Source organism: Cataglyphis hispanica, chromosome 14, assembly GCF_021464435.1.
Source record: "Cataglyphis hispanica isolate Lineage 1 chromosome 14, ULB_Chis1_1.0, whole genome shotgun sequence".
In the NCBI taxonomy this organism is placed as follows: Eukaryota; Metazoa; Arthropoda; class Insecta; order Hymenoptera; family Formicidae; genus Cataglyphis; species Cataglyphis hispanica.
The window spans coordinates 2,790,452-2,803,724 of NC_065967.1; the positions used below are offsets into that span (position 1 = coordinate 2,790,452).

A 13,273-nucleotide genomic window follows, 5' to 3' on the forward strand; every position below is an offset into this window, starting at 1 on the left:
TAAAAAAATATTTATTTTATATGAAATATGTTTTTTAATTAGAAAAAAAATACACAATATTTTTTGTAATATAAACTAGTTGTCGCAGTTTTAAAAGTTAAATATTTTTATATGATATAATATATATCTTATATAAAAAATATTAATATTTTTAATACCAGAATAATCTTTTCTTAACATTGCAAAATGCAATATTGTTGTGCTTTTAAAATGTTATCATGAAAAAAATTTATATAAGTATAGTATATAATGTGATTTATTTTATTTATTATATAATTATTCTATTGTTCATATCACATTTGCATTCTATACAAAATGTATTTATATTTTCTAAACTTTATTTAGTTTACGTCATTGTTCTTAAAATATTCAAATATACCACAGAAGTCTTAATTACCTGAAACAAGAAGGTCTTCCTTCCTATTTACGATATAATTAATTGCATTTTGACATTAAAGCATGAGCGTCAGCATTAAAAATGAGTGAACATCGCTCAGAAGCAATAAAAGATCATAAATGAAGAGAAAGATGTAAAGGAATATTTTGTAATAATTTATAAATATATAAAGTGTAAAAACATGTATTAAACTTTTATTAATACAATATCTCATTTATAAGTGCAATATATACGTTTTACTTACATCACCAAAAGTTGCAATAGACAATTGAAATAATTTTCCGGCTGTTATCTTGATAACATTACTCGATCGCGCTATTATCAAAATGAGACCAAGGGCAGTTTTGTGCGGTAAATCGTACCAATTGGTCATGTAAGCCTTTTCGCCGACATTTTTGCACTAATAAATAAAAAAAAAGTATTTTAAAGCTGCATTTTTTATATATATTTTCTTATATATAAAAAATGGAAAAAACTATAAGAAATATATTAGAAAAGATAGAAAAAAAATTAAATGCAATCAGCAGTTTATGAAATGTTAGATAATTAAGCAATAATTGCAAAATATATTATATATATATAAGTATGTAATAATTTCAATGTTTAAAAATTTATTATAAATTCAAGATATTACCTGTTCCGTAAGAATCTCGCCAATATAACAAAATATAAAAATATTAAATGCCATAGATACATATACAATAATATATGACGTTATTTTTGCCGCATCAAAATCACTCCAATTCTAGGAAATCAGAGAAAAAACATTAAAAATTTTATACATAAAAAGACTAAAAAAAAATTTCTATAACATATATTCACCTTTTTAAGTCTTTAGCGTACCGTAATAGAATAATATGCAAGTAAACACATATTCATCGTGCATCCCACCAATTCCACGAGACAGATATGTTGCAAAATATTTTCCATCCGCGATATAAAACTAAAACATATACATGAGATCCAACACGATTTTCTTTAATAAATATCTATATCTTACTTTGTTCAACATAAATATACATGCATTTTTTTTATATAAAATATAAAAATAAAAATATCTTATTTTGTACGGAAATATTTAGTTACAGTGTGATTATTAAATAAAATTTTTATCTAATATGGCAAACGAGCAATTGTAATCGAAAATCTTTATATCTTGTAATCGGAAATCTTGACTTAAATAGAGTACCTCAGCACTCTTAAATGATGCTCCACGATCGCAGCCAGTTTCTGTTCAGCATACTCATTTCCCTTATCCTCGTCAGCAACGAGATTATTTAACCAAGAGAATAGCATATTGAGTTGACCGTAAGCATGCATCGCGAAAACTGCAGCGAGACTGCAAGCGCCTACCGTAATCGAATTTACTATAAAACAAGATAGTAGCTCCACGACCAACATGATCTCGTTTGCGGGACTAAATCTCGTGTCGATAAATTTGCTGTAAATGGGACAAGTCATCGGATGCATGGACGTCGTTACGTTGCCCACGAGGATGGTAATAGATGTCATCGCTTTGGCTACGACAAAGAGAAACGTTCCGCTCTGCATAAACACCGCGCAGAATCCGGCGATAAAACGACCGATCTTGGCGTATCGCAGCATCACTTCCTGATCGTCGATCCTTCGTACCAGCCTCCAATCCATCTCCATGTGTCGTACGCATTTACTGATATCGTCGCTGCGTGTAAGAAGCAGCCAGTAATTAATCGTGCCCATAATCCAGTGACTCAGCGGACCCATAACGCTCAGTTTTATCTGAATGTCTTTCTCCTCTAGTGAGACGTATAACAAACACGGTATCATGACAATTGCTATAAGGGACGAGCAAGCGAGAATATGCGCCTGCAAAGAGACCCTCTCCGTCGTCGATGTGCGTGCTCGTGGCCAGGCGGCGATCGGCATCAGAAACCAACGAGTTAGTTGAAGACTATAATCGTTATTCTTTTTGTAAGTTGTGTGTGTAAGTTTGATACTCGTTGACATATGCTCGGAGCATGTCATGATTGTTTCGCGAAGGCGCATCTTGGACTGACCGTGATGAGTGGTGTACTGGAATTATGTTCGAACGGGCGCCTGCGCGAATCTTTGGTGAACGCACGCAGGGGGTTGTGCTTCCCGAGAGAGACGCATGTCTGATCGATAATTATTGCTCGTGGAAATGTAACGTTGACTGTTTAAGAATGGAGAACACGTGGAAAACATATGTGACGGATAAGGTAAGTCTTTCTGTCAATTTTCTTTTCGTTGTGTATAAAGACGTGATTTTCAATACGTCAGACATTGAAGAAAAATTTTCAGCAAAGAAAAATTTTATTAAATTTCTTAATAACAGATAAATAATATGTTATGTTTGTGTGTGGCTTTATTTTAAAAACGTTATACAAATAAAGAGATAAAAATATATCGAAAATCTCTACGATCGCATTCGTGCTTACGTTGTAACAGTTCGTAAGATATTTAGATAGACGAGGGATGTTTTGATAACCTGGAATAATGATTGCATACTTGATAACTTATTGAAAATGCTTGAAGAAGAATTCGGTGATACTCACGTCACTGAAAGTCGCAATGGAAAGTTGAATTAATTTTCCAGCAGTTATTTTGATCACAGCACTCGATCTGGATATAATTAGGATCAATCCAAGAGCTGTTTTATGAGGTAAGCGATACCAATCGGTCATATACGCTGTTTCACCGACTTTTTTACACTAATAAATATGGCTGTTAAAAATATATGCGTTAATATTTGTGCTAATTCACACTTTTTTTTTTGTACCTGTTGCGTCAAAATTTCACCTATGTAGCAAAATATAAAGATATTGAAACTCATCGATATATATACAATAATATATGCCGCTATGCTCTTTGCATCAATTTTATTCCACCACTAAAAAGATTATAATAAATTGAGAATTTTTTTTTTTTGAGATAAAAATTTTTGAGATTTTAAGAGATTGTGATTGTGATTATATACGTATTCACCTTTTAAGATGATTAGCATACCGTAATTGAATAATATCCAAGCATACATAAGTTAAACGTACATCCAACTAATTCTACCAGACATATTTGATGCATAACATCTTCGATACGCGCTATAAACCTAAATTAAAATTTGAAGAAATTAGAAAAATCTTTAATGTTTTATTATATTTTATAAAGTTTTGTCTTAAATAGTTTATAATCAAAATTTTATTTACAAGAGGAAAAGTTATTTTACAATATTCTAAAATTTATAAATAACATAAAGATATGTAATTTTGGAGGTTTTTGTAAGACGCTATATATAGAATTTTTTATTAATCAAAAGATGCTCCAAAATTTTTGTTAATGATACAGAAGGAAGGACAGTTCAGCTTCCAAAAATTTTAATAGCTCATGAGAATAAAAACGAGTGAGAAGGAATAAAAGTAGATAATTTTTAATATCAAAATTAAAATTAAATGTTCAAATATAAGTCTCGCGACTTACTCGTATAAATAAAAGGGGGAATAATTTTTTGTCAATAAAAAGTATCTGTTAATAAAAAGATATCGTATTTGAACTGAATAGACATTTAGACAATTATGATTACATCTTTGAAATTATATTTTTGAATATTTTATTTTTAAATATATATACATAACGCGTAATCCCCTAGATTTACCTCAAAACACGCAAGTGATGGTCCACGATATCGGCCAGCCTCCGCTGAGCCGTATCACTTTCTTTCGCATCTTTACCTTCGACGAGATTATCTAGACGCAAGGTCAAAATATCGAGTTGACCGCACGCATGCATAGCGAAAACGGCGGCCAGGCTGCAAGCTCCGACAGTGGTAGAGTTTACTATAAAACCTGAGAACAGCTGCATTATTAGGACGATTTCATTTGCCGGGCTGAATCGGGCATCCACAAATTTGCTGTACGACGGACAGGGCAGCTGGAGCATCGGGACGCTCCGATTGTCGTCGATCGACACCATCACCGTCGTCATCCCGGACACGATGCTGTAGGAGAAGACGCCGCCGTGCATGAATATCGCGCAGAAACCTGCCACGAATCTGCCCAGTCTCGCGTTCCTCACCATGATCTCGCGATGCCGCGATCGCCTGATGATCCGCCAATCCATTTCCATGTGTCGCACGCATTGATGTATATCGGCGCCACGCAGCAGCAGGGAACAATAATTCATTGCGCCCATGAGCCAGTGGCTCAGTGGACCGATGGCACGGAGTTTCAGCTCGATATCCTTTTCCTCGAGAATGATGTTTAACGCGCACGGCACCACCGTGAAAGCTATTAAAAAATAACAGATGAATATTAGAGCGCGAGAGACGGCTTTCTCGCTGCTCGAAGTTGTGGTGGATCGCGGCCACGCGCCTATCGGTTTCAGAAACCACCGATTCAATTGTACACTGTGATCGTGCAGCTCTTTAGTCATCGAACGACACATTGTGACTACGCGACGGCACAACGGCTACTACTAATCGACTATTGTAGCAACAGTCACTGTGGCGTCTGCGCGAAAAGATAGTCTACTACGAAATAAATCAGATCGATTGAAGAGTGCTGTCACAGACTTGTTGCTTCGGTTGCTTCGGATGCATCTATCTCGCTGACAATGAATCAGTAACTCGATCAAAGAGTTTTATGTATGATTATCATACGTGATACATGAAGTATTATATCGAAATATTGTGGAATTATTTTAATTTAAAAATTGATTTTTTGGATAAATTGATAGTGCTTTATATTCAGGGGGAAGAAAATGCAATATAACATTTCTTTGAAATTGGTGTGCGAATTCTAATTTATTCTAACAATAACAATGATGTGGCAGATCTTAAAAAGGATAAAATAACAATTTTCATTTCACGTGATCTTTAAAATCCACATCAAAAATATGTATCTGTACGTATTCATATATGGAATATTATTTATGCATTTTAATTTGCTCTTTCTATGTTATGATAATTTTAATATTTTATAAGCGTTTATTATACATATTATCAATGAGCAAATAATATTATTAAAAGCTGATGACTTTTAAATCATTTCCTATTGTATGTGATTTAATTTGCTTTCAATTTTTACATATACTATAGTTACATAGTTATGGTATGAAATATATTAAGATATATTGCAGATGTTTTAAATACCTGAAATAAACAAAAATAGTAAGGTAGAGATTAAATTAAGTAAATCTTATAGAAAAGATTTTAATTTTACATTTAATAAATTTTACATCATTTTTATGCCAACATTCTTATTCTTTAAATTAGATAATTCATAAGTGTGTTATACAAAAGTGCAATAGAGTGTAATATACGAAATAATGATATTTTCCTTTTAAATGAAAATATCATATGAGAACATAGCACGTTATCTGAATAATCAATAGAATTTATTTAACGGTGATTACACGCGATTCCGATCAAGCGCCGAGTGGTTTCAGGAATCAGCGATTTGTCTGGATATTATACCACGATGCCTCTTATAATGATGCGAAGCTTACATCAACTTATCAATGATATCATCATAATTCGTCGTGTAAAACACGTGAAAAATCGATCATCAACGTTTTTGTTATCGCGCCTTTCTGCGGCACAGTAAGCAGAATAGTTAATGCGATTGCGCAGATTCTTCTTTATAGGTAGGTTTGCACGACCCGAAAGGCGGCACATTGTGCTAATCGATAATCACTACTTGTTGCACTGCCACTTGCAGTTATAGATATATATTAGACACAAATTATGTGCGGCGTGTGCAGTGCATTTTGTTTTATACGCGATCGTACAGAATTGTGGAATATACGATACTTGATTTGCATTTACAAACATTTGTTTATCATACACAAAATTATTTTGTTCTTATATAAAAAAAAAGATTGATTTTATTTATAAATACCTAAATTGCATGAGTAAAATAAAAGACAAAGAAAGCTAATAAATTATAGCATTTCAAAAATGTACTTTAAAATACACAAAATATTTATTATATGTTAAATAAAACTCACATTGTATTATAAAATTTACATAGTTAAAGTTCTAAGCATATTCAAGTACACCATAGATGTTTTAATTACCTGAAAGATAATTAATTTGAAGTTTGATAAGCTAAAAAATAATATAAGCACTTTTTATAATACTTACATTACCGAAAGTTCCGATCGACATATGAAATATTGTTCCAGCAGTGATTTTGATAACTATGTTCGATCGTATAATAACTAAAATTAGACCGAGCACAGTTTTACGCGGTAGTTCATACCAATTTGTCATATAAGCTGCCTCGCCGACTTTTTTACACTGTTGTAAAATTAAATAAATAATTTTTGAGAATCAAATATTCAACAATATTTTAATTTTATAATATTATTTATTAAATAAAAAAATGAGGGAAAAAATGAAAATATAAATGTAATTACCTGTTCCGTAACGAGTTCACCGATGTAGCAAAATATGAAAATATTAAACATCATCGACGCATATACAATGGAATATGCGATCAAAGTGTTTGCACTTTCCTCATGCCATTGCTGAAACATACAACTTGATAAAATTTGAACACGTGATAAGCATTTCTCTTCGTCACATATTCATCTTTTCATGTGTTTGAACATACCGAAATAGTGTAATACCCAAGCATACATAAGTTGAATGTACATCCGACTAATTCCACAAAACAAATTTGACGCATAATTATTTCCATGCGCGAAATAAACCTGATATTGATATACTATCAGTAAGTGTACGTTTGAAAAAAATAAAAATTAAATATTTTTATCCCAATATTTTTTGTTAAAAATAATTATTATCTTATAACAATTTAATTTAAGTATTACATGTTTCTAAAGTTCTCAGTTAGATACATTTGTTTGGTCAATTATACTATATTTTTTATGATTCCTTTTTACGATTTTAAAAAATTTTATTATTTGTTTATGACTTGAGTCTTTAGATTCAAACAAAAATAAAATAAAATAACTTATACAATAATAAATTATAACAATAAATCATATATTAATTACAAATCTTACCTTAATGCTCGCAGATGACGTTCCACGAGATTCGCTAGTTTTCTCTGAACTATAATATCGCGCCGTTTATCTTCGACGAGTTCCTCGAGTCGCGACATCACTATAGTAAGCTGACCGCAGGCATGCATCGTGAAAACTGCAGCGAGACCGCATGCACCGACCGTGGTGCTATTTACTACTATGCCAGAAATAAATTGTAACGTAAATATGACTTCGTATATTGGACTGAACCTGGTATCAATGATTTTGTTGTAAGATGGGCATGGTAAACGCCCAATTGCTATTGTTTCATTGCCAATAACCACGACCGTAGGTGATATTGCTCTCGTCACGTTATAAGCGAGAACACCACCCTGCATGATCAGCGCACAAGTGCTCGCTATATAGCGACCTATGTTCGCGTTCTTCAGCATCACTTTCCGATCGTCCTCTCTTTTTGCCATACGCCAATCGGTTTCCATGTGCATGATGGATTTACGTATCTGTTTATTTTGATATAATAGCGAGCAGTAATTTATACCACCCATAAGCCAATGACTCGCGGGTCCTATAGCTTTTAATTTTAAATGGATGTCCTTTTCCTCAAAAAGAATATATAATATTGAAGGTATGACAGTGAAAGCTATCAGGGAGTGACATGTTATTCTCAGAATTTTTGATAAAATTTTCTCGATATTCGAGCTCGTGGATGATTCAGGCCAAACGCCTATTGACTTTAAGATCCAACGATTTAACTGAAGACTATAATCGATGTCCCGTTTGTGAATGTCTACCTCGGATTTGCGAGAAAAATACATTGTGCTTAATCCGCGAAAGGCGCGTCAGCTACTGATCTTTACTACTGACTGCGCGTCTCAGCGGCAAGCAGTAGTTACGGCAGCGCCTGCGTCGCCATATATTTAATTTTCAGGAGATTGAAAAGACATTATACGGTTGATTGATTATGCGAAATCGATACTCGATTTTCCCAGTTTGTTGCATGGAAACTGAGGGTAATATGCGGTACAAGAGTAATAGAGGTAGAAAACGATTGAATAAGTGCTATCAAATATTAATTACGTAAATGTTACGTTAAACACGATGAATTGTTTATTCGCATAATGATCTTTCTCGTTAAAGAATATGTATTTTCTCTTGTATATTTTTAATTATTTATATAATAGGCACGTGTCTTATTCGAATCTCCTCGTTTCAGGTATAGCAGATAAGAATACTTAGAATAAAATTAATGGTTTAATTGACCACAAATAAACTCTGTGGACTGTTTTTAATGACAAATATTATATGGAACATATAATATATTTTTATCACCGTCTAGCTTCTAATAAAATATTAAAATATTGAAATTTATGGATATATAATTAACGGAATTGTAACAGAATCTTCTTTATGAAAAAGTTTGCATGTTTTGAGAGACAGGACATTGTACTAATCGATAATCACTACTTGTTGCACCGCCATTTGCAACTGTAGACATATATTAGGTGCAAGCGAGAAAGTTAATAAGTCATAGCATCTTAAAAATGCATTTTTAAATACATAATATGCAACACTTTTTATTTCCTAATTTCCTAATTTTCGAAGCAAAATATTTATTATGCATTAAATATTGAAATTTACATTTTAGTATACAATATTTTTACATGGTTAAAGTTCTAAGCATATTCAAGTATGCCACAGATGTTTTAATTACCTGGAAGATAATTCATTTGAATTTTATTCAGTTAAAAAGTGACGTATAAGCACTCTTCGTAACACTTACATCACCGAAAGTTGCGATTGACATATGAAATATTTTTCCACCAGTGATTTTGATAACTATGCTTGATCGTATAAGAACTAAAATTAGACCGAGCACAGTTTTACGCGGCAATTGATACCAATTTATCATATAAGCTGCCTCACCCACTTTTTTACACTGTTGTAAAATTAAGTTTTTTGAAAATTAAAATTTTGACAATATTTTCATTTTATTATATTATTTATTAAGTAAAAAAACGATGAAAGAAACATGATAATATGAATGTAATTACCTGTTCCGTAACGAGTTCACCGATGTAGCAAAAAATGAAGATGTTAAACATCATCGACATAAAAATAATTAAATACGTTATTAAAGTATTTGTATCTTCCTCGTGCCATCCCTGAAACATACAATGTTTGCAATTTAATAGAATCTGAAAAAGTAATAAGCATTTCTCTTCGTCACATATTCATTTTTCCATGTGTTTGAACATACCGAAATAGTGTAATATCCAAGCATACATAAGTTGAATGTACATCCGACTAATTCCACAAAACAAATTTGACGCATAATTATTTCCATGCGCGAAATAAACCTGATATTGATACACTAGCAGTAATTATATATACACACATTTAAAAAAAAAAAATTAAATATTTATATCCAAATTAGTTTTTAGATTTTTCAAGATTTTTGAAATTCCTGAAATCGCAGTTTTTTGTATATATTTGAAAGTTATAAATATATATATATATATATATATATATATATATATATATATATAATAATCAATTATAAGTGTTACCTTAATGTCCGCAAATGATGTTCGACGAGATTCGCCAGTTTTTTTGTAACTACAATTTCGTGCCGTTTTCCTTCGACTAGTTCCTCGAGTCTCAACATCACTATGTTAAGCTGACCACAGGCGTGCATCGTAAAAACTGCAGCGAGACCACACGCACCGACCGTGGTGCTATTTACTATTATGCCAGAAATAAATTGTAACGTAAATAGGATTTCGTAGATCGGACTGAATCTGGTATCCACGATTTTGTTGTAAGACGGTAATGGTAAGCGACCAATTGTTATTGTTTCATTGCCGATAACCATGATCAGAGGTGATAATCCTTTCGCCACGTTATTACCGAGAACACCACCTTGCATGATCAATGCACAAACCACTGCTATAATGCGACCGACTCTCGCATTTCTCAGCATCACTTCCCGATCGTCGTCTCTGTTCACCATACGCCAATCGGTTTCCATGTGCACGATGGATTTACGTATTTGTTTATTTTGATATAATAGGGAGGAATAATTCATACCGCCCATGAGCCAATGACTCGTGGGTCCTATAGCTTGTAGTTTCAAACGAAAGTCTTTCTCTTCAAAAAGTATATACAAGATAGACGGTATGACAGTGAGAGCTATTAAGGAGTAACATACTATTCTTATAATTTTTGATAAAATCTTTTCGATAATCGAACTTGTAGGTGATTCGGGCCAAATGCCTATCGACTTTAAAATCCAACGATTTAATTGGAGACTATAATTGTTATTTCGTTTATAAACATCTTCCTTGGATTTGTGAGACAAACGCATTGTGTTTAATTCGCGAAAGGCGCGTCAGATACTGATCTTTACTACTGACAATGCATTTCAATATCAGTAGTTACTGCAGCGCCTGCGCGGCCATATAGTTTGTTTCTTAGGGGATAGAAAAGATAGCTAACGATTAACTGGTTGTGCGAAATTAATACTTGCAGTTTTTCAGTTCATTGTATGAAACGGAAGATAATATGCGGTTATATATCAATGGGGTGTAACTTCCCTTCCAGGATAAAGACAGTCAAGCAATCAGGTATGTTATGTATTGTAGGGTACATTTTATAGTTATTGTCTGTTAGAAGAGGAAGAAAGAGAATATTCTTCTTCCTGATTTCATATATGTATTGCTATTCGTGTATTATATGCGTAAGGCTTTTCTTTTTTTAAAAAGAATGTTTTTTTTTTCTTTAAAATATTATATATTATAATATGTACATAATATAATATAATATGCACATATAAAAACTTTACATTGTCTATATATAGAATATATTGTAAAATAACTCTATTTTGTTACGCAGAATTTACGTAGTTAAAGTTCGAAGCATATTTAGATATGCAACTGATGTTTTAATAACCTGGAATGTTTAATATATACAATAATTAATTTATATTTTCATAGATTTTACAAATATTATATTTTATATAAATTTCTATTATATATTATCTGTTGCATATTTGTAGCATGTAAAATTTTATAAATTTAATCAGTTTTATTTATAGAAATCGTATGTAATGACTTACAACACCAAAAGTTGGAATAGACATGTGAAATATTTTTCCAGCCGTCATTTTGATTACAATTCTTGATCGCAAAATTATTAAAATTAGACCAGGGGCAGTCTTATGTGGCAAATAATACCAGTTAGTCATATAAGCTGCCTCACCGACTTTTTTGCACTATCGCAAAAGTTGAATCAATGACGAATCAAGAATTGAAATATTTTAATTATAGACGAATTAATGAGAACTTTGATATAAAAATGCTTATTTTACCTGATCCGCTACAACTTCACCAATGAAGCAAAATATGAAAATATTGAACATCATCGACGTGAGTATCATGATATATGTTATTATAGTATTCGTACTTTCTTCATACCATTCCTGAAGATATGCAAATTGATTAGCATTTAAAATCAAAATAGAAAAATGGATATGTGCAATTTGTCATAGATTTTTCTTTTTCAAATTTTTATAGCGTACCGTAATGGTGTAATATCCTAGCATACATAAATTAAATGTACATCCAATTAATTCTACAAAATATATCTGTCGCAGAATTATCTCCATGCGTGAAAGAAATCTGCAATTGATACATTTACAATAGCTGGCAAAAGACTCTTAATATTTTTAATATTTTTTAACTCTAAAATATTTTATTTTCTGCAAATATATATAATATAAAATGTTATGTTTGCAAAAAATGCAGTAAAGTAATATCTTCAATATCTTATAGTTTTTAATACTTTTATAATTATCAAAAACTGCATTTTGTACAAAACCAATTTTAAACGCGCAAGCGAGATCATCTGTCAGTAAAAATTCAAATATAACAATATTTATTGATTTGTATATAATTTTGATGATTCTTTTATCTTACTTCAATGCTCGCAAATGATGCTCCACAATATTTGCCAGTCTTAAATGCAAGAGCTCTTGTTTTTCACTGACGAGTTCTTCGAGACGCAACATTACTACATTAAGCTGGCCGGAACCGTGCATCGCGAAAACAGCGGCGAGACCACATGCACTAATCGTGATATTATTCACCACGATAGTGGAGAGACATTGCAGCGCCAGTACGACTTCGTATATCGGGCTGATTCTAGTATCCACAATTTTATTGAAAGACGCACATGGTAAGCGACCTGTTGTAATCGTCTCGTTGCCGACGATCACGACTATCCGTGACATTCCTCTCGCTAAGTTGTAACAAACAACAACACCCTACATGATCAGCGCGCAAACGCCCGCTATAACGCGACCTATTCTCGCGTTTTTCAGCATCACTTCCCGATCATGCTCTCTCTTCGCCATACGCCAATCGGTCTCCATATGTTTGACAGATTTCTGTATCCGATCGCTATGATGCAAAAGCGAGCAGTAATTGATACCGCCCATGAGACAGTGACTCGTAGGCCCTATAGCCTTGAGTTTTAGGCGGATATCATTCTCCTCGAAAAGAATATATAGTATAGAAGGTACTACAGCGAAAGCTATTAAAGAATGACACGTGAATTGCAGAATTTTTATAAAAATATTTTTGATCGAGTTTGTCGATAATTCTGGCCAAGCTCCTATTGATTTCAAGAACCAACGATTCAATTGAAGACTGTAATCGTTATCTTTTCTGTAAATTTCCACGACAGACTTGCTAGAGATATTCTTCATGGTTAACTCGCGGAAGACGCACTACTACTGATCACTATTACTTATTGCATTTTTCAAGGAAGCATATCAGCGCTTGCGCGGATATACATCGAACAGGGCGAAAAAAA

General features: G+C 32.5%; 3 protein-coding genes and 1 pseudogene across 3 annotated transcripts; all 4 read right to left on the reverse strand.

Moving 5' to 3' along the window:
* Positions 1 to 346: 346 nt before the first annotated feature.
* LOC126854832 (odorant receptor 82a-like) lies at positions 347 to 2,401 on the reverse strand. The gene is made up of 5 exons (XM_050601925.1): positions 1,587 to 2,401; positions 1,241 to 1,340; positions 1,032 to 1,142; positions 642 to 797; positions 347 to 397 (listed from the first exon to the last, which is right to left on the reverse strand). Exons 1-5 carry the CDS (start codon positions 2,399 to 2,401, stop codon positions 347 to 349), a joined length of 1,233 nt encoding a protein of 410 aa, XP_050457882.1.
* A 430-nt stretch (positions 2,402 to 2,831) lies between these two features.
* Positions 2,832 to 8,307, reverse strand: LOC126854629 (uncharacterized). Its single transcript, XM_050601561.1, has 10 exons — positions 7,421 to 8,307; positions 7,006 to 7,105; positions 6,809 to 6,919; positions 6,534 to 6,689; positions 6,417 to 6,466; positions 4,047 to 4,796; positions 3,404 to 3,503; positions 3,177 to 3,287; positions 2,953 to 3,108; positions 2,832 to 2,885 (listed from the first exon to the last, which is right to left on the reverse strand). Exons 1-10 carry the CDS (start codon positions 8,215 to 8,217, stop codon positions 2,832 to 2,834), a joined length of 2,385 nt encoding a protein of 794 aa, XP_050457518.1. The 5' UTR covers positions 8,218 to 8,307.
* A 752-nt stretch (positions 8,308 to 9,059) lies between these two features.
* On the reverse strand, positions 9,060 to 11,012 carry LOC126854652 (odorant receptor 4-like). Its single transcript, XM_050601587.1, has 5 exons — positions 9,970 to 11,012; positions 9,660 to 9,759; positions 9,454 to 9,564; positions 9,183 to 9,338; positions 9,060 to 9,113 (listed from the first exon to the last, which is right to left on the reverse strand). The coding sequence occupies exons 1-5, from the start codon at positions 10,764 to 10,766 to the stop codon at positions 9,060 to 9,062; spliced, it is 1,218 nt and encodes a 405-aa protein (XP_050457544.1). The 5' UTR covers positions 10,767 to 11,012.
* Positions 11,013 to 11,296: 284 nt separating this feature from the next.
* On the reverse strand, positions 11,297 to 13,175 carry LOC126854754 (odorant receptor 82a-like; annotated as a pseudogene).
* Between the last annotated feature and the right edge of the window lie 98 nt (positions 13,176 to 13,273).

Coding starts and splice junctions, on each gene's coding strand:
- LOC126854832 (XM_050601925.1), bottom strand. CDS start 2,401: ATGACATGCTCCGAGCATATGTCAACGAGTATCAAACTTACACACACA. Junction 1,341..1,586: donor CATCATTTAAGAGTGCTGAG/GTACTCTATTTA, acceptor TATATGTTTTAG/TTTTATATCGCGGATGGAAA. Junction 1,143..1,240: donor TTGCATATTATTCTATTACG/GTACGCTAAAGA, acceptor CTGATTTCCTAG/AATTGGAGTGATTTTGATGC.
- LOC126854629 (XM_050601561.1), bottom strand. CDS start 8,217: ATGTATTTTTCTCGCAAATCCGAGGTAGACATTCACAAACGGGACATC. Junction 3,288..3,403: donor TTGGATATTATTCAATTACG/GTATGCTAATCA, acceptor TAATCTTTTTAG/TGGTGGAATAAAATTGATGC. Junction 2,886..2,952: donor CCATTGCGACTTTCAGTGAC/GTGAGTATCACC, acceptor TCATTATTCCAG/GTTATCAAAACATCCCTCGT.
- LOC126854652 (XM_050601587.1), bottom strand. CDS start 10,766: ATGCGTTTGTCTCACAAATCCAAGGAAGATGTTTATAAACGAAATAAC. Junction 9,565..9,659: donor TTGGATATTACACTATTTCG/GTATGTTCAAAC, acceptor TGTATGTTTCAG/GGATGGCACGAGGAAGATAC. Junction 9,339..9,453: donor GTGAACTCGTTACGGAACAG/GTAATTACATTC, acceptor ATTTTACAACAG/TGTAAAAAAGTGGGTGAGGC.